At 36.8% G+C, this 19,707-nt stretch overlaps 2 protein-coding genes across 3 annotated transcripts in view; both read right to left on the minus strand.

Moving 5' to 3' along the window:
- Positions 1-19,707, minus strand: part of LOC128688888 (zinc finger protein ZFP2) — a 47,504-nt gene that overhangs the window by 16,027 nt on the left and 11,770 nt on the right. Inside the window, exon 2 of one of the 2 annotated variants that reach the window (XM_053776915.2) lies at positions 4,675-4,803. The exons of the other annotated variant lie outside the window; for it this stretch is intronic. The gene's annotated coding sequence lies outside the window, so the exon portion shown is untranslated. The remainder of the gene's footprint in view (positions 1-4,674; positions 4,804-19,707) is intronic. 2 annotated transcript variants of the gene reach the window in all.
- Positions 12,507-15,548, minus strand: LOC128688890 (uncharacterized). The gene is made up of 2 exons (XM_053776918.2): positions 15,164-15,548; positions 12,507-14,598 (listed from the first exon to the last, which is right to left on the minus strand). Exon 2 carries the CDS (start codon positions 14,530-14,532, stop codon positions 13,207-13,209), a length of 1,326 nt encoding a protein of 441 aa, XP_053632893.1. The 5' UTR covers positions 14,533-14,598; positions 15,164-15,548; the 3' UTR covers positions 12,507-13,206.

Raw genomic sequence — 19,707 nt, forward strand, 5'->3', positions numbered from 1 at the left:
AGCGGAAGGCCTCGGTCAGATGACCAAAGCTCCAAAGGCGGGTCATCATCTGACTAAGACCCGCGTCAGGAAACACTTGTCCTGTTTCCTGACGAACCTTACCTAACCTAACCTAAATAGTGTTTGTATTTTTAAGAAACTTAGAGGAACAGAAAAAATACAACTTTTTCTCAGTCCATTAGATTTTTGTTGTCTGTACTGAAACTTTCGTCAACAAAGCTTATTTACAATTCATCAGTCTAATAAAACCTTGAAACTAAAGTTAAATGATTATTATTATATTTATGGGGGAGCACTGGTCCTGTGTCATAGAGCATCGGGAGAATGGGGGGGGAGGGGTTAATCAGTAGGAAAAACTAGTGAATGAATGAATGAATTTTTTGAACACTTGCCTGACAACATATTTGCATGAGCAAAGGTTTGCAGAACTTTCAACAATTAAAATAAACATAAGTAAATAATAGTAATGAACTCTTGTATTCTGCTTACGGGACTGACAAAAATACTGTAAACCCAAACACTGAAGTACATACTGTACTGTATCATCATTGAACGAACAAGCCCATTTACATTAAATAATTTAACACAATATAATTTATATTTTTGAAGCATTCTGCTTTGCTTCGCTTTGCTTTCATTCAACATACTCTATGTAAGAATGATCAATACATAAATTTTCAGTTATCATACCTACCATATTAGTGAAGACATTAAAATTCAGGGTAACATTCATGAAAGGATCCTGGGAAACTGGTTTGCCAGACTTTGAATCCTAGAGGTGGGAAGTACAGTGCCTGCACTCTGAAGGAAGGGTGGGGGATATTTGCAGTTTTTAACTGTAGTATCAGTGCACCTCTGCCAAGACAGTGATGAAGTGAATGGTGAAAGTGTTTCTTCTTTTTTGGGTCATCCTCCCTCAGTGGGAGATGGCCAGTGTTGAAAAAAACAATCAGTTGATATGACCATCTAAACTGCACCATTCCTTTCTCCACAAAGTACAGGCACTGCACTGTACTTTCCATGTCATGAAGTCAAGCCTGGCCAACCGAGTTCCCTAAAAACCTTCAGAAATGTTACCCTGCTCACACTCCAACAGTACGTCAAGTCCAAAAACCACTTGTCTCCAATCACACCCCCACCTAACAAGCTCACATACATCTGCTAGATTCTGAAACCCATATCCAAGACACCTTCACCCTCCCTCCAACCCTTCTTAAGATTTCATATGAATTAATATTATATTAATTTCCAACTTTTTTTTTTTATTAACACACTGGCCGTTTCTCACCAAGGCAGGGTGGCCCGAAAGAGAAAAACTTTCATCATCACTGACTTGCCAGAGGCATACTTACACTACAGTTATAAAACTGCAACATTAACACCTCTCCTTCAAAGTGCCGCTACTGTACTTCCCATCTTCAGGAATCGAGTCCGGCCTGCCAGTTTCTCTGAATCCCTTCGTAATTGTTACCTTGCTTACACTCCAACAGCACGTAAAGTCCTAAAAAACCATTTATCTCCATTTGCTCCTATCTAACATGCTCATGCATGCTTACTGGAAGTCCAAGCCCCTCGCACACAAAACCTCCTTTACCCCCTCCCTCCAACCTTTCCTAGGCCGACCCCTACCCTGCCTTCCCTCCACTACAAATTTATACTCTCTTGAAGTCATTCTGTTTCGTTCCATCCTCTCTACATGTCCAAACCATCTTAATAACCCCTCCTCAGCCCTCTGGATAATAGTTTTGGTAATCTCACACCTCCCTCTAATCTCCAAACTATGGATTCTCTGCATTATATTCACACCACACACTGCCCTCAGACATGACATCTCCACTGCCTCCAGCATTCTCCTTGTTGCAACATTTACAACCCATGCCTCACACCCATACAAGAGCACTGGTATAACTATACTCTCATACATTCCCCTCTTTGCTTTCATGGCTAAAGTACTTTGTCTCCACAGACTCCTCAGTGCACCACTCACTTTTTTCCCCTCGTTAATTCTACGATTCAGTGACCCATCTGCTGACACATCCACTCCCAAATATCTGAACACATTCACCTCCTCCATACTCTCTCCCTCCAATCTGATGTCCAATCTTCTGTTACCTAATATTTTTGTCATTCTCATCACCTTACTTTTCCTATGAATATAATTTCCAACTACACTGGAACCTCTACTTGCGAGCGCATCCACGTGCGAGTTTTTCCAAATACGAGCAGTCGATGGGTCGATTCTTTGTTTCCATACGTGAGCAAAATTTCCATAAGCGAGCAGACCTCAAGGCAGGTTCCTTGACGCTGGTGAGGGGCTCTTGCTCTTGATCTAGGGAATTGTATCTCATTTGTTTGTTGGACTATCTTATTGAAACTTGGGCAATGTATGATGGAAAGATGCTTCTTAACGTACACCAAAAATGAAAGAAATCTAAGTATATATAAATAATAGAGTTCACTTCTCAGCAATTAGCCACCCCTTAGCGGTATTTTCGTATGGTTTCTATGGTTGTATTCTCGTTTTCTTGGTCTCATTTGATAGAATGGAAGATATATTACAGAAATAGATATGATTTTGATTGATTTTACGACGAAAAGTACCTTGAAATTAACCCCAACACAGGAGAAATGTTCGATTGTTTTGGGTATGTTCAAGAGTAAACAAATGATATCACTGTTCATTCCAATATGCAGTCGTGAATGGGATGACATTATTTATACAATTACGTATTGCAATAAGGCATAACAGTAAATCTTATATTTTTTGTGTGAATAAAAATTACAAATTATTTATTTTGTAATAATAATAAAAATAATAATAATATGTATAATAATAATAGTACATATTATAGTACAATAAGAATAATAATATAATACAATAAGAATAATAATATAACACAATAAGAATAATAATATACATGTAGTATGTATAATAATAATACGTATATAATAATAATGTACTACATAATAATAATTATAATAATAGACGGCTTCAAAAGGCCGTCACTAGATGGCAGTGTTTACCATAACATAGAGGGAGCGGTTGTGGCCGCCTCCACCTGTTACATAATGAAGTATTTTATTTATTCTAGAGTATATACCAGGTTTCTGTGTTATTTATATTGTTTATTATTTCATATTAGATGAACTGTGATAGATAAATAAGCCATAGAGTTGATGATAGCGAAATATTCAAGGAGTATTTTGTCCTGTCTCCAGACAAACTCTCGTGGGCCGCCGCCGCCGCCACATATATAATGACATATTTTATTCATTCTAGAGTATATATCAGGTTTCTATGTTATTTACATTGTTTGTTATGTCATATTAGATGAACTGTGATAGATAAATAAGCTGTAGAGTTGATGATAGCAAAATATTCAAGAAATATTTTGTCCTGTCTCCAGACACTCTTCGGCCGCCGCCGCCACATATATAATGACATATTTTATTCATCTAGAGTATATATTAGGTTTCTATGTTATTTATATTGTCATATTAGATGAACTGTGATAGATAAATAAGCCGTATAGATGATATCAGCAAAATTATTCAAGAAGTATTTTGTCTGGTGTCCAGACAAACTCTTGTCCACCACCGACACCGCCCATACCGCTACATGAATTACATATTTTATTCATTTTAGAGTATATACATGTATATCAGGTTTCTATGTTATTTATATTGTTTATTATGTCATATTAGATGAAGTGAGATAGATAAATAAGCCTTAGAGTTGATATTAGCGAAATTATTGAAGCACAGAATTCCACTGGAACGGATTAATTGCATTTCAATTAATTTAAATAAGGAAAATTGACTCTGCAAACGAGCAAATCCAGTTGCGAGCAAGGTCATGGAACGGATTAAACTCGCAAGTAGAGGTTCCACTGTATAAGCATTTTATGTATGTTTGTGAATAAATAAGGTTACAAAAATGTGTGTTATCAGATGAAAAGAATTATTAACATGAAAAACTTGAAGAGTACCAGTATTCAGGACCACTCTGATCAGCTCATCTCCAAGTCTCAACCCAGCCTGGTTGGACTTGTCATTTCAGAAGAGCCTTTATCACTGGAAAAGAGATCATGAGTACGTGTATATCAAAAGATTAGCCTAACTCCACTGGAGATAATATGTGCCTTTACCAAGTCATTTTTGGAATGCTTTCTCTTTACAAATAGACATTCAAGATATAAGGTAACCTGACTATATAATAGCTCTGGTTTCTAAAACTCACAGGCCAGTGCGTTAACCACTCGGCCAACTGGCTCTAATATGATTCATTGAACTAGGAATACCATAGCCACACTGGTGTGGAATTCATCTGTAAAAACCTCCATTTGTGGTTACAGTGGGCCCCATGCTACCCTCCCTATGGTGTATAGAAATATTCCTAGTTGGATGAATCTTATTAGAGCCAGCTGGTTCAGTGGTTAAATAGCTGGCCTACGAGTTTTAAGCCTTGCTTGCCATGGTTCAATCCCCACCCATTCCGTGATTTGTTTGCAACTGTTACCAAGATTTTACGAGTTAATTTTACCCTGTATGTAATTCCTTAATATCAAATAAAGCACAGTATTTACATCTGTAAAACTAATTCTACGACATTTATAAACACATCATCTTGAAGACAAGCAAACAGAAAATTAATCTCTTAAAACTCTCGCTTACATTGAAACAGAATGTTGTACTGGTAGTGGGGAGGAAGGTCACCTGAGCTGTGGCATCAATTCACTTTATGGGAAAAAGCTTCTAGAGAATGTGTTATGGTGACTGTTTCCTTCTTTGGGTCACCCTGCCCTGATGGAATACAGCCATATTAATGTACAGTGCAAAGCTGTATCATGGAAAACCATCAACAAAATCACCTAATTTATCATCCTAGTCTTCCTTGGCTATATAATAACTAGTTCAGGTGAAAGATAATTAACACACTCATGTGTTTCCACATATTTTACTGCACAATCTCAACTTTCCATTTTAGACAAAAAGAAATATTTAAATACTTCTGGCCTTTTTTTTTTTTCTATTAACCCATCAGCGGTTTCCCACCAAGGCAACGTGACCCAAAATAGTTGTAGTTTTTATTTTTAGTAATTTATTCAGGAGAAGGGGTTACCAGCCCATTGCTCACGGTATTTTGGTCACCTTTCATGACACGCATCGCTTATGGAGGAAAAGATTCTTCTGGCTTTACTATGAAAGCACTTAACCTTCAATTGGTTACTATTTCATGTAGGGATTTTCATTTTCTCAAACCTCATTTTATTTGACCACTACTTCTGTACAAAATTATAAATTTGATTTAAAAAAAAAATTAGTTTAAATCAAATTTATAATTTTGTACAGAAGTAGTGGTCAAATAAAATAAAATGTGGAGCAAGCAAGAATATTCACAAAATATACTTACTGCAGGAAATTTCAGTTAGGGTACACTTACAGCACATAACAAAGGAAGATGTTTTCGAGAAAATTGGATCATTTCCTACAAGTGCTTGATCAGTTAGGGGTATGGGATATTTGCAATGTAGTTTGATTGGTGAAACAGTCAACAAGGAATTCTAGCCTTATTATGGGCTGAGATAATAGAAAAACTTGAAGTAAGTCACAGGAATACCACAGTATAAGTTAAACAAAGCTAAAACTTTCTCTCAGAGCATAAAATAAGGCCAACCAATTGCACTGTGCATTATAGTATGAAATTATCAGCCAAACTGGTTGGTAACTGGTGGGTATTGTATTCTCAGCTATGCTGCTTATTAGTTTCCCACCAGATGTTGGTTTGTTAAGTTTATGGCTTATAAACTACACAAAGGTCATTAGTGCCTCAGTTCTTCACTTGTTTCCTTATGCAAAGTCCTTAAGCCAAGCTAAATGATTACTCGCAGTATACTGAAGTTATATTTCTGTTCTATTATTACTGTACAGTATTCTCTCTTGTGTTAACTAAAGGAAAACATTATGATCTTGTTAGTATAAACTGCTATTAGATTGTGATTGTTTTGAACATCACAACACATATTTCCAAGACCATACTTTTGCCTTGATACTTGCCCTATTCTTGAGTTTAATTTATAAAATCCCAATTTTATAGCACAATCCAATAGTATAATTAAATACAGCCTCTCCTCACTTGACGATGTACTCGTTTACCGATAACTCAGACTTACGATGGGCTCTCTGACCAGTATGCATACCTAAATAATATATATTAGAGCTGATTTCCTCTATTCTCTGTGTGTGGGTTATTTATGCATTGTTCCAGTCATGGTATTGTGCCATTTTATTCTTTTTGGTTCACAACCTAAGTACTGTACCCTGGTTTTTTCCTAGGCAAGTTGAGATGTACATATTATAATCACCTGCTGCCCCTGGTCACCTAAAAGAAAATGGGCACCCGGGTGTTAGTTGACTTGTTGGTCGCATCCAAAGGTACAGGACCTGGGTTAATGTGTGTTCTAATGATGATTTATTGAATAAGATGTACCTTTTAACACAAAATGCCTAGGCAGCTAACTAGAAGTTTAACTGGAAACATTGTTGGAGTTCCAGAGTAGCTAACCATTCATAATTAAATACATATCACTGCATTGGAAACCTCAGGTAACATTTTTTACCTGCCAACTTTTTGTGTAAGCCACACCAAAGGTGTTCATAAATAAAAATGACACAATCAGTCTACCTACAAATCAACACATTGTTTATTCTTTAACCCTTTCAGGGTTTCGAACATACTAGTACGGCTTACGCACCAGGGTTTTTGACGTACTAGTACGCCTAAATTCTAGCGCCCTCAAATCTAGTGAGAGAAAGCTGGTAGGCCTACATATGAAAGAATGGGTCTATGTGGTCAGTGTGCGCAGTATAAAAAAAAATCCTGCAGCACACAGTGCGTAATGAGAAAAAAAAACTGACTGTGTTTTTGGATTAAAACAGCGACTTTGCACTGTATTTTCGTATGGTATTTATTGTTGTATTCTAGTTTTCCTGGTCTCATTTTATAGAATGGATGACATATTACAGAAATTGAGATGATTTTGACTGGTTTTACAATGAAAAGTACCTTGAAATTGAGCTCAAAGTAGCAGAAATGTTCGATTTTTACCAAAGTTCAAAAGTAAACAAATCATGCTACGTGTCCAATACATGTCAACTGGTGAGTCTAATATTCTTTCACAAGTGCGCTGATATTATTTATACCATTTCTACACTAATGCAGTAGTCTGCACAACAGTAAATCTTCTATTTTTTGTGAGAATAAAAATTCAAAGTGGAAAACAAAAGAATGTAAGAGGGGGGGTGGGGATGTGACTAATGAACAGAGGAAATGTTATTTTAGTGCCAGGAATGTCTTTCTTGTTTATTCTGGACCCTATTCGAAAATTGGCATCTTTTGAAATTTGTGTGAAATTGGCAAAATTGCTAAATTCTGACCACTTTATTGGATAGCTGAAATCAATAAATGGGTGGTTTCTTATACTCATTCGATAGAAAAAATGGAGTTCTAGCAAAATAGTTATGATTTTTGTCGACTAGTACACTGGAATTGGCCGAAAATAGGGCTTGAAGTGGGCAAAATCGCCGATGCGTAAACATCGTCGAGACCACTAACTTCGCGAGAGCATAATTCCGTAAGTTTTCCATCAAATTTCATACTTTTGGTGTCATTATGATCAGGAAAAGATTCTCTATCTTTTCGTAAATTTTTTTTTTTTTTTTTAAATTTGGCGACCCTGAGAACAAGTCTCGAAGAGGGTCTGGCAACCCTGAAAGGGTTAATAAACTGAGACAAGGCTACAGATTTCACCTGTCCAATATATTGTTTATACAGTACATGATTATTATACTTGTGGAGGTGCTCAACCTGTAGGGCAGAGGTCGGTAAATGTTTTTGTGTATTACCCCATAACAAATTTGTGTACTGCAAAATTACCCACTGGACTAAAAAATTATTTGTTTGAAAAAATGTAACTCATAATTTCCCTTGCAGTTTTATTTAAATTTATTAATGCTTCATTACCCCCCAAGATTTTAATTTTTACCCCATTTGGGGTAATTTACCCCTGTTCCCTGACCTCTGCTGTAGGGGGTCATGCAATATGGTAAATGAGAGGCAATCAAATTTAGGCTAAGAAGGAAAGTATGTGTGTATTCCAATTGCCTGGATCACTAGCCCTTCACTGGTAATCATGGCACCCTCCTTAAGAGTTTAAATATGCTGAAACCTCAATTGAAATCACTAACAGGTAGTAATGTGTGTCCAGTAATGCCAACTGACCATTAAATATGAGAAATGTGTTTAGTCTTAAGGACAATTCTGTAACCAAGGGAGTTTGTCTGTTGTTACTTGAATCAGTTTACAATACTCAGCAGATTGTAATAATATGGACAATTCTGTAATCAACAAACTTTATCTGTTGTTTCCAAATCAATTATCCAGAAAACTGTAACAATAACAAATAATTCCATCAGACTTTGTCAGTTTTTTTAAATAATTTTATCTGACACTCTTGTCCTGTTATTTCTAAAATTAGTTAAATGAAGATTTTACTGTATTAAAAGATATCCTTTATGTTCATTCACAATACATTTGCTCCTCTCAACTTAACAATTTTATAATTATACACTGTAATCTAATGTTGCTAACTTCCAGTTACAGTAATCATTAAAGAAATAACAACAGTATATCAAATTCAACCCTACACTGAAATTCACAAAATTTTTAAAGACATTAATCTTAACAGCAACAGATGCTTAGAGTATTCTTTAATACATCTTCATATTTAATGGCTTCCACTGCAAAAGCCTCTTAACCAAGCATATTTCCAAACAATCTCCAAGTTATGGTGTTCATTAATTTACTTGCATAAAATATCATTTTTATGTTTGCATATTCTTGAAGTTAATATACAGAAAAAATCAAGGACATATTATTATTATATAAATATACATACCATAATATTCTATATCACTCTTTCCCCCCCGTTAAAATGATTCCATTTCAGCTCATCAGTTGTTAAGCTTTATAATACTTCTTTTGAAAACAAATGTAGTTTGAGCAAAAATTTCTTAAATGATATGATTACGAAAGCAACCGAACCTTCAGTTCTCCTCTCTATACAGTTCTCTTATTGTTTACATATATGCCTCAGTGTAGAGGAAACCTAATGTATCTCATGATCCATTATTCAACATCAGCAGTACAGTACACATACTTAGTATTTATGCAACATCTGAAAATGAAGTGAGGATGGTCAGAAAACCAAGTATCATAGTTTAATCTGTTAACAATACTGCCAGTGATCTTGCAAGAATTGAATAAGGCAGGGAAATAGTCAGATGGCCAACCACCAAAGACAGATCAGAAAGTCCCAAGCCACAGAACATGATGTCAACAGTGCAATACTTGTGTAGTACATATTCTAATAGTTCCATTTACAGGCAGGCCCCCATGCCAAGTGTTAGTCACATGACCCCCATTGGCACTACAAACAATATATACTATGCAAGTATTGCACTGCTGACATGGAGAGGAATCTATCAAATCCATTGCCGAGCCCGGGGGACCACGTCCCCCAGCCAGGCCCTGAGGTAAATAAATCCAAACTTGTTTGGTGGCCACTAAAATAGCTAGGAACCAAGCAAAATAAGATTTATGTGTACTATAAATGCAGTCTTAAGTAAGTTTGGCAATGTTGCTTGGGTAGCACCATAGTCAAGTCTTGAAATTCAATTTCAAACTTGGCACCTAATATTTTTTGCAAAATGTTTAAAAGACTGTTGAAAGATTATTTAAAAGATAATAGTTCTGCCACCCAAACTGAGGTGGGCATATCAATAAACTGAAATTAGCCCTTAAACTGTCCAAACGTAGATCTACGTTTTTTCAACATTTGAAAGTAGTATGTAAAAAAATGTACTTCTTTTTTTTTTTACATTTGAAAACGTGTAAAAAAACTTTGATCTACATTTTTTTTCTTACATTTGAAAATATGTAAAAAACATAGATCTACTTTTGGAGCACTACGCATGCGAAGGAAGATCTGTTTGGACAGTTTAAGGGTTAAGATGTTACCTACAGATTGTAGTTTAAATAGAACATCAACTTGGGAACCAATGGGTACAGACAATTAGTACTGTATTATGCAGTGTATGAAATATGTCTTGGATGATTTAACTAAGCTCACAAGCAAGTCTGCCCCTCCCCCCAGAAAAAAAATGTACATACTGTACTGTACAGTAAACCCCAACTTAAACTATGGAATTTGCAACAAAATTTGCTTACTTCATCAATTAAAAAATGAACAAAGTTCACAGGCTGTGAATTTGTCAGTTACTATTACTATCACTGCAAAACAATCTCATCCCTATCCACCAGTTTCCATTACCGGCCAACTGCTCTCCGTTAGTCCATTAAATCAATGATTTACTTGATTTTTATTAAGGTATTTTCTGTAAATTTATTGAGATTAACCCTTTCACTGTCGGTGTCATACTAGTACAGCTAACAAGTCAGTGTTGGTGCTGCATTAATACGCCAAAATTCTAGCAGCTTCAAATCTACCGGGAGAAACCTGGTGGACCTTCATGTGAGACAATGGGTCTGTGTGGTGTGTGCGCAGTATAAAAAAAAAATCCTGCAGCATGCAGTGCATGAGAAAAAAAAAACTTTTTGGTTTAAAACGCCAACTTTGACGTGTATTTTTGTATGGTATTTGTGGTTGTATTCTTGGTTCTTGGTCTCATTTGACAGAATGGAAGATATATTACAGAAATAGAGACGATTTCCATTGGTTTCACGATGAAAAGTACCTTGAAATTGAACTCAGAGTAGCGGAAATGTTCGATTTTTGTCAATGTTCAAGAGTAAACAATACGTGTCCAACTGGCCAGTCTAATAAGCAGTCACGAATGGGTTGACATTATTTATACAATTATTACAACAATGCAGTAGTCTGCATAACAGTAAATCTTCCATTTTTTGTGTGAATAAAAATTAAAAATAGAAAGCAAGAGTAATATAAGAGGGACTTGGAGACATGACTAATGAACAGAGTAAATGTTATTTTAGTGCCAGAAATGTCTGCATTGTTTATTCTTGACCCTATTTTGAAATTGGCATCCTTTGAAATTTGCATGAAATTTGGCCAAATTGCCAATTTCTGACCATTTTATTGGGTAGCTGAAACGGTAAATGGGCAGTTTCTTGTACTCAGTCGATAGAAGAAATGGAGTTCTAGTGAAACAGCCATGAGTTTGGTTGACTGGAACAATGGAATTGGCCGAAAATAGGGGTCAGAGTGGGAGAAATCGCCGATGCGTATATATCGCTGAGACCGCTAATTTCACGAGTGTAATTCCGGAAGTTTTCCATCGAATTTCATACTTTTGGTGCCATTACCATCGGAAAAAGATTCTCTATCATTTCATAAGATAATTTTTTTTTTTAAACCCTTCGACATTGATAGCAAGTTTGTGAATAGAGGTCTTGACAGTGAAAGGGTTAAACATTTATATTTACTTGCTAAGGCTAATTTAAGAAAACAAAAAAGTTTTAAACTTGACATCTTCATAAATAGTGCTTCATTATCTAGCTTCTTATTTAATTACATACATAAATTTTCTTACAAAGTACCTAATGTCAATTCCTTAACACTAATGTAAACTAACAAACACCTTTAAGTAAAGCTAGGTTACATAAACCTATAAGCAAACCTATTAAACCACAACTAAGTAAATTAAAGAAACCACAATTAAAAAAAAAATGGCTGAAACACGTCTGGCAACACAGTGGTCAAGCATAACCAGGAAACTCTTAAATCTGCACGATTATCACGTGCTGCAAGAACAGGTTTCACATTAGGTAGCAAGCTGGCTTGCAACCTTTACTACTAATGACCACTTGGTGGTTTAAACTACTTTACCAGTGCTACATTATCATCTCAATAAACTAATTTGCTCAAATTACCAGTATTTTCATTATCTACTGCTGCTTTCCTGATGACTTCCAGATTGTATATAAAGCAATAATTATTAACAAACTAATGTTCTTCAGTGAAGGTTTGTAAAGGTATTTAGTGCATTACTACTAAATTCAGAAGGTGGGTAGCTCATGCTCAAAGTATAGAGATCACATTCATATATTGTACCACCTGACATTATTATTACATTATATTCACAAGAAAGTGCTAAACCAGACCTGATTTGTAATGGGAGGTAACAACAGATAAAATTTCCACAGTGCAACACTGTACACTGGTTTGGCAGTGTGTGTAGATAACTAAATATTAAGAAAAAAATCTGCTTTAAGATCTGACTCTTAGTGATAACATACAAAATGATCAACACTGTGTAACATTACTGTAATGTTATGCTCCATCTGTTACATAATTTTTTTGAGATAAAGTGGGTTCATGCCTTTCTTGTATGAATGCATTTTCAAAGCTATTTATGTTAATATTTGGTGCCATTTCATGATGGAATATTAACAGCCTGACAAAAAATATTCTTTAGATTTATTTTGACAAATGTGAAACTACATAAGTGAATTTTTAACCAATAATGTTTTCCAACATTAAAAAATTAAAAATGGAATAATTTAATTAACAAAAAAAAAAAAAAAAAAAAAAAAAAATCAGGAGAAAAGATACTGCATGTGATGAAATGTTTAGAATTCTATTTTTTAAATTCAATTAATATAAAACTTAAACACTATTTAAAAGAATTTCTGATCTGAAGTTCCACAATTCAGTTGTAATATAGGTACGGTAGTTGTAATGAAAATCTATAAAGCAATTAGGGTAAAAAATTTCATCAGGATCTTTACAGGGACACAAAAAATATACACAGGTCTATATAAAGTTCTATAAAATTCAACGACTTTACAAGATATTTTTTCAGCTGTATATTGTGAAACTTACCTACAAAATACATAAGTAGTTATTAGTCAAGTACAAAAATAATATTAAAGACATACATTAAAACCATTTGTTCAATTGTGAACAGAAAGTAAACTAGAAGATAAACAAGTTTAGAATTTAAAGCCCACAATTCTATTCACAATGGATATCTAAATAAAGTTTTTGAGATGTGGGTTAATAGTGCAACATGGAACATTTTTTTTAACATCAGCACTCCTGGCTAATGATATCAATTTACTTTAAAAAACATTACAAAGTTAATGGTAATATTGATCATAATGGCTTAATAGTGCTGTTTTGGATACCACATAGTATGAGGTACTTCTCTCTTAACATATATTTCTTGAGGCAACTGGTGATGAGCCAAATTAAGTGCTGCTCCCTCATGTAAAGCAGCCATAGCAACAGCTGCTTCTTGGTGAAGATTGCTAGTCTCATCCAAGCCTGCAGTTGCTGTTGCAGACACAATTTCTAATGGTAACATTTCATGGCGAATTAGTTGACCTTCCTGACATACAGATTCTTCTGCAAGTTCTTCTTCATGTGTTACTATATGCTTATCTAACTTTAGTGAATCACAGTGTAGTTCAGCATGTTCTAAATTCACTGAGTCTGCATCAACAACTACAGTGGGCACTTCTTCAAGCTCTTGTTTTGCCTGTATTATCGACTGTATCTGAGCTTCTTCATTTTCTCTGTGAACCTCAGCCTTAATTACATCAACTCCATTTTTTGTTTCTGCATGTTCTTCAGGTGGAGGGTTCTTCCTGCGGCCCCTCTTACCATAACGAACCTTCTTTCTAGGTCGCCCACGTGGTCTACCAGTAGACTTTTTTCTGTAAGACTTGCGACCACTGCCAAGAGGCCTACCACGCTTTCTCTTTTCACCAGTGCACCTTTTTTTATGTGAAGATAATGAAGAACTGTGTGTGAAAGCAGTCTGGCAATACTCACACACAAAAGGTTTCTCACCTGTGTGGGTACGTGCATGATTTTTCAAAGCTTGTGCAGAAGCAAATGAATTCTGGCACCGATCACATGTATAAGGTCTTTCTCCAGTATGAACTCTCATGTGACCAGGCAAATGGGAACTACGAGAAAATGTTTTTCCACATATACCACACATGTAGGGTCTTTCACCAGTATGTACACGTTTATGTAACCTCCAATTAGAGCGCTGAGCAAAAGACATACCACACTCACTACAAATGAATGGTCTTTCACCTGTGTGTAGTCTCATGTGATCTCGTAAATTTGCATTACATGAGAAAGTCTTGCCACATTCTCCACATGGCACCCGTTCACCATTTGTTGGTCGAGTACGAGGCTTTGATGGTTTTGGAGTTACTGGTGGCTCTGGAATAACAGGAGGTGGTTGAGGCTGTGGTTGATGAGCCACTATTATCTGGTGCTGGGTTTGGGTTGGAACTGCCTGTAAGTTGCCATACTGTAACTGAACCTGCTGATTAATTTGTCTTGCTATGTCAACTGTCCCTAATTCTACTTGCACTGGAGCATTTGTAGTAATAAGGCCATCAACAGGATTGTAGTTATACCACATCATACCCGAAGTGTTCTGGGAAGATTCCATTGTGCCTGGCTCTAACATTTGGCAGATGCAATGAAGTTCTGAACAAGCACCATCCGATTAATGGTCACCTTACCACATACATGTCTGCAACAAGAAAATATAATATTTATAGGTAAATGCATAAAATATTTTGAATACTGTATATACAATACGTACAACAAATAAGAGCTACAACACACCCTTCAACATGCAAAATTAATATGCTGTATATTATACACTAAACATTATTTGAAATCAGAGGACTAGTAAAGGGATTTCTCTAACAAGGAAAATATAATACAAGGGCAAGTTTAAATATTTTATTTAAACTGTTTCACAAGCATGGGATATCAGGTTGTTTTCTGATGCTGGCTTCCAATTTGCTCATTCAGGTTTAATTGTTGACACATGGTGATGCTCCTTTCAAGGCCCCTGCTCCTCTCACTTCATCTGCAAAATTAAATGAGCAGAGCTTGTTTCTGTTAAATGTCAACTTAGTAGCTATTACTCAATGCCAAATCTCTACTTGTTTACTAATTTTGCCAAGATATTTGGAGCTTTCGAGCAATACTGATTTTTGAATCTAGAATAAAATGTGCATCCTGACTTTCAAACAACCCAGATACCCCTCACTTAAAACAGTGGTATCAAAACTACGAAGAATACATACCTCAAAATTAACACTGCTAACAGGATACATCTTCCTCATTTGTAGTGATATGAAATAACTTCAAAGGCTGGGACCTGGGTTGCTGAAAACAGGACGCTTTGCGGTGGACCAGAAAAGAATGTGCACTGTATCTCACTAAGGATATGCCACATTAGAAATCGTGGCACCATAATAAATGTAGATTTTAATTACAAAATGCAATGTTTTCATATTTTGGGGACTATTTCTAGATAGTATACAATACTGAAGTTCAAGTTAAAAGCCAATGTATAAAATACAGCAAATAATTTTAAAGATGAAACTGCGAATTTACAATAAAATAACAGTATGGACAAAAATATCCATAATAAAAAATAAAGAAATATTTTCGTAGATACTGTAGAACACATGACATGCTACATCCAAGTGACTACTTTCAAGGCAGTTCATAATGAAGCAGTGTTTGTGACAATCACCATCATAGTACCATGGAGGAGTGGGCTTCGATCTTTGCTAAGGAATGCTTAGTTCAGACTATCTCACCTTATCCCCAGATCCTATACCTATGCAGATGACTACTCCTTGGAAGGGAGGATATGCCCACTACCCTCAGGAATTTAAATCACAACTTGCAGTTATATCAACAAGGATAATGGAGGCCAGTTACATTTACTTCAACACTAATCATGATGTTATCTAGATAATATGGTTTTGTTACTGCAGACTGGGTAAGAATGAACAAGTCTTAGTGCCTGGTAATTAAGTTGATATCGTGGGAGTGAAAGGTGCCTACAAAGGATCATGTGGTAAATCTTGCCAAGGTGCATCTAGTATTTGCTCAGTATCAGAGGCTGCAAGATTACAATAAACAAGTTTGTACTCACCTTGACTATGCATCACTCTCTTGGAATGCCTACCACCACTCTTATTCCATGTCAGATTTCTGTACAAAGTAGAAAACTATGCAAAGCAGCTAATCTCTAGCCTCAAATCAACCTAGTTGGACTAGTCACTCACAAAATCATTTAATTCAACTTCAAACAAATTTTTTCTAAAAAATATACATAATTGTTACCAAACTGGGCAACTTTTAATTCATATGTTTTGTGGTTATCTCGGATAAAGCAAAAAAGTTGAGACAATCAGAAAAATCTGGACTACTGTACATATTTTTAGAAAAGTGCCAACAGCTGAAAATAAAGATGCAATGCTAAAAAAATATAGTATACTCTACATGAGAAAATCTATATAAATATGCCACATGGCCATGATGACCTGTCAAGCACTGCATAGTGGAGCTGGGCACTTAACTATGGCATGACCATAGGTGTTTTATGACTAATGTATATTCAGAAGTCTTCCACAAATAATATGAGCATGGCCAGAGGCCCATGTGATTTTACAAAAAATTGTTTGGTCAACAAGAACCAATAACTTTGCCAGCAAATACCAAAGAGTTAGGAAGAAAGGAAGAAATAACTAAAGAATCAGCAAAATACAACTGTTGTTGAAATTTACTCCAGGTATACCACTCTTTACCTGTCTAGACTTAAGTAGTCTAAGTACAGTGGACCCCCGCTTAACGATCATCTCCCAATGCGACACATTATGCAAGTGTATTTATGTAAGTGCGTTTGTACGTGTATGTTTGGGGGTCTGAAATGGACTAATCTACTTCACAATATTCCTTATGGGAACAAATTCAGTCAGTACTGGCACCTGAACATACTTCTGGAATGAAAAAATATCGTTAACCGGGGGTCCACTGTATTAGGTTAAGTCTGCCCAAAATGCCCCAGAAAGATAGTGGCTTTCTTTGTACCAATCAAATTATGAAATGTAAACACACATTGTAACCTTTGCAAAGAAATAAACTTTTTTTTTTTTTACTAAAGAGGCAACAAAGCTAATTCCGAATGCAAAATATAGTACATCAGACAGGAAGAATTGAGATAAATATCTGCAATGCACTGTAAGAAGTGGAAGTAGCAACAAACATTTGGTAACATGGTTGCAATATGATTGATAACTGTAAGCATACTGAGGGAAGTACCCCAGAAAGCATGAACAAAAATTGTAGAGGACTATCCCAAATAAATGTTGGTGTTTTATTTTAGAATTTCAATAAAGTGACTGAAGATTTTATGTAATGTTTCTTCATTACAGAAAAAAACAGTCTCAGTTTTTATGCATATACAGTATTGGTGTAATACAATAATTGGATAAATTTGTTAAGGTGCAGTTAACCTACCCTAAATAATACATGTAGAGAAACTAGCTAAAGCAATTGCGAAAAAAAATCTATGTTGCTATTTAGGCAGGCTGCCTATTGTTACAGAGGACTTCAAACCATCAACACATACAACCACCACACACAAATGAGTGTGAAGATAATGCTCTGAGAGCAGCCTATTCAGCAGATAACACTTTAGCCACCATTCCTACCCAAGGGTGCTGGCAGACATCGCACACACACACAGTTGAAAATTTCACTGCGTCCTACAGCAAGTGCTATGCCTGAGCTGGAAACATTGGGCGTGTTTTCTTATACCTGTTGTCCCCGTTCACCTAGCAAGTAGGTACCTGGGCGTTAGTCGACTGGTGTGGGTTGCATCCTGGGGGACAAGACTGAGTACCCCAATGGAAATGATGCACTGCCATTTTGGGTTATCCTGGGTGACTAACCTCTGAGGTTAAAAGTCTTATCTCTCATGAAGAATTCTGTTTTATTAGATCTATGACATTATATTCTTTAACTAACATTTTCAACTAATACAATAGCCAAGTACGTATAGCTGAATTTAGGAAAAAGCTGCCAAGCTAGCAACTTCAACGTTTGGACCGTTTAAGGGTTAAACCCTTAAACGGTCCAAACGTATATATACGTTCACTCGCGTAGCGCCCCAACTTTTTTGAGGAAAAAAAAAAAAACAATTTTTTCTTTTAAAAGGAATAAAGAGCATATGGTACCCAGGCATCCCCAATTATTTTAATATGGCCCACAGTGAGTGCGCACACCCATTCTCTCATGTCTAGGTGACTCAGGCTTAATGTGGCAATGTTGAATGAATGACAAAGAAAACGTATATATACGTTTGGGGCGCTACGCGCGTGGACGTATATATACGTTTGGACCGTTTAAGGGTTAACTGTGGACAACACACACATGCAAGGGACTAAACTGAGCGACATACACTGTACATATAAATGCACAGTAATTTTTTGCCTTCAAATCCACCTTGTACAACCAAGTTAAGCATGAGCTCGATTGTTAGGGTCACTTACTACCTCATGCCTAGGAAGGCTGGCCCAGGTAGGTCCATGCAATGTACCATGAATGACACTACCTCAGTGGCACACACACACGCTAGTATTATAATTATTAGAATTACTCTCAGTGTTAATGGTATCTTATTAGTATTACGGATACACAGAGGTGAATTGTATTTCTGGGACATATAAACAACTGATGTGCTCACACACACGCGCGCGCACACACATGCACTCGGGGCCAGGAGCTGAGTCTCGACCCCTGAAACCACAACTAGGTGAGTACACACAGTTGATCCTTGGAATTTGACCGTGTCCCCTCACCCCCCCACACACCTTTCCCTCCCCCACAGACCTTTCCCCTCCCCGCTCTTGCCTTCACTCCCTCCTATCTTTTCCTTCCCTCGCGTTTCTCTCTCTCATAGCCTTTTTCCCTCCCCTTCCCCCTACTCACTCTCTCTCTCTCTCTCTCTCTCCCTCTCTCTCTTCCTCTCTCTCCCTCACTCCCATAACCCAATCTCTCACCCTCCTCTCTCTCTATAGGCTTCTCTCTCCATCTCTCTCTCTCATAGCCTTTTCCCTCGCCCTCCTTTCTCCCTCTCTCTCTCTTTCTCTCCCTCTCCCTCTCTCTACCCTTTCTCCCCCCCCTCACATATCTCTCTCTCCCCCTTGGTCTTATCCCTCACCCCCATACTCTCTCCTCTCTCTCCCTCTTTCTACCCTTTCTCTCTCCCCCCCCCGCACCCTCTCCCTCCTCTAGCCTTCTGTCTGTGGTAATAATAATAAAAAAAAAATGGGTGGCCTTAGAGGACGGAAAACCAGAGATCTGGTAGACGAACCAGGGAGGAAAGACTGGGAGTTAGAGCTCCAAAAAAGGGAGGAAGAGTGGGGAAGGAAGATAGTAGAGCTTGGTAAGAAAATGGAGGAGCGGATAGCTGAAGAGTGCAGGAAGTGGGAAGTACAGGTCTTAACAGCAGAAGCTAGGATACAGTGCTTAGAAGAGAAACTGCAAAGCCTGAAACAGATTAGAGAGACAAATGACAATTCAGATGTGACAGCAGGAAATTCAAAGTCAGGCGCAGACAAGGGGATGGTAAGCAACAACGGAGACATGCCGTACACGAAGGCCCTATCAGACCCACGTGGGGCCAGGGAAAAGACGATGAGCACACTAAGATCAAACGACAGGTCCGAAGACAATGAAGGTATGCTATATGCAGAGATTCTAACAGCCAACTGCAGTAGCAAGGGACAGCTGGTCAGGAAAAACAGTTCACTGAGAATAGAAGTTTCAG

This window comes from Cherax quadricarinatus, chromosome 16 (assembly GCF_038502225.1).
Source record: "Cherax quadricarinatus isolate ZL_2023a chromosome 16, ASM3850222v1, whole genome shotgun sequence".
Taxonomy (NCBI): Eukaryota; Metazoa; Arthropoda; class Malacostraca; order Decapoda; family Parastacidae; genus Cherax; species Cherax quadricarinatus.

Coding starts and splice junctions, on each gene's coding strand:
- LOC128688890 (XM_053776918.2), bottom strand. CDS start 14,532: ATGTTAGAGCCAGGCACAATGGAATCTTCCCAGAACACTTCGGGTATG.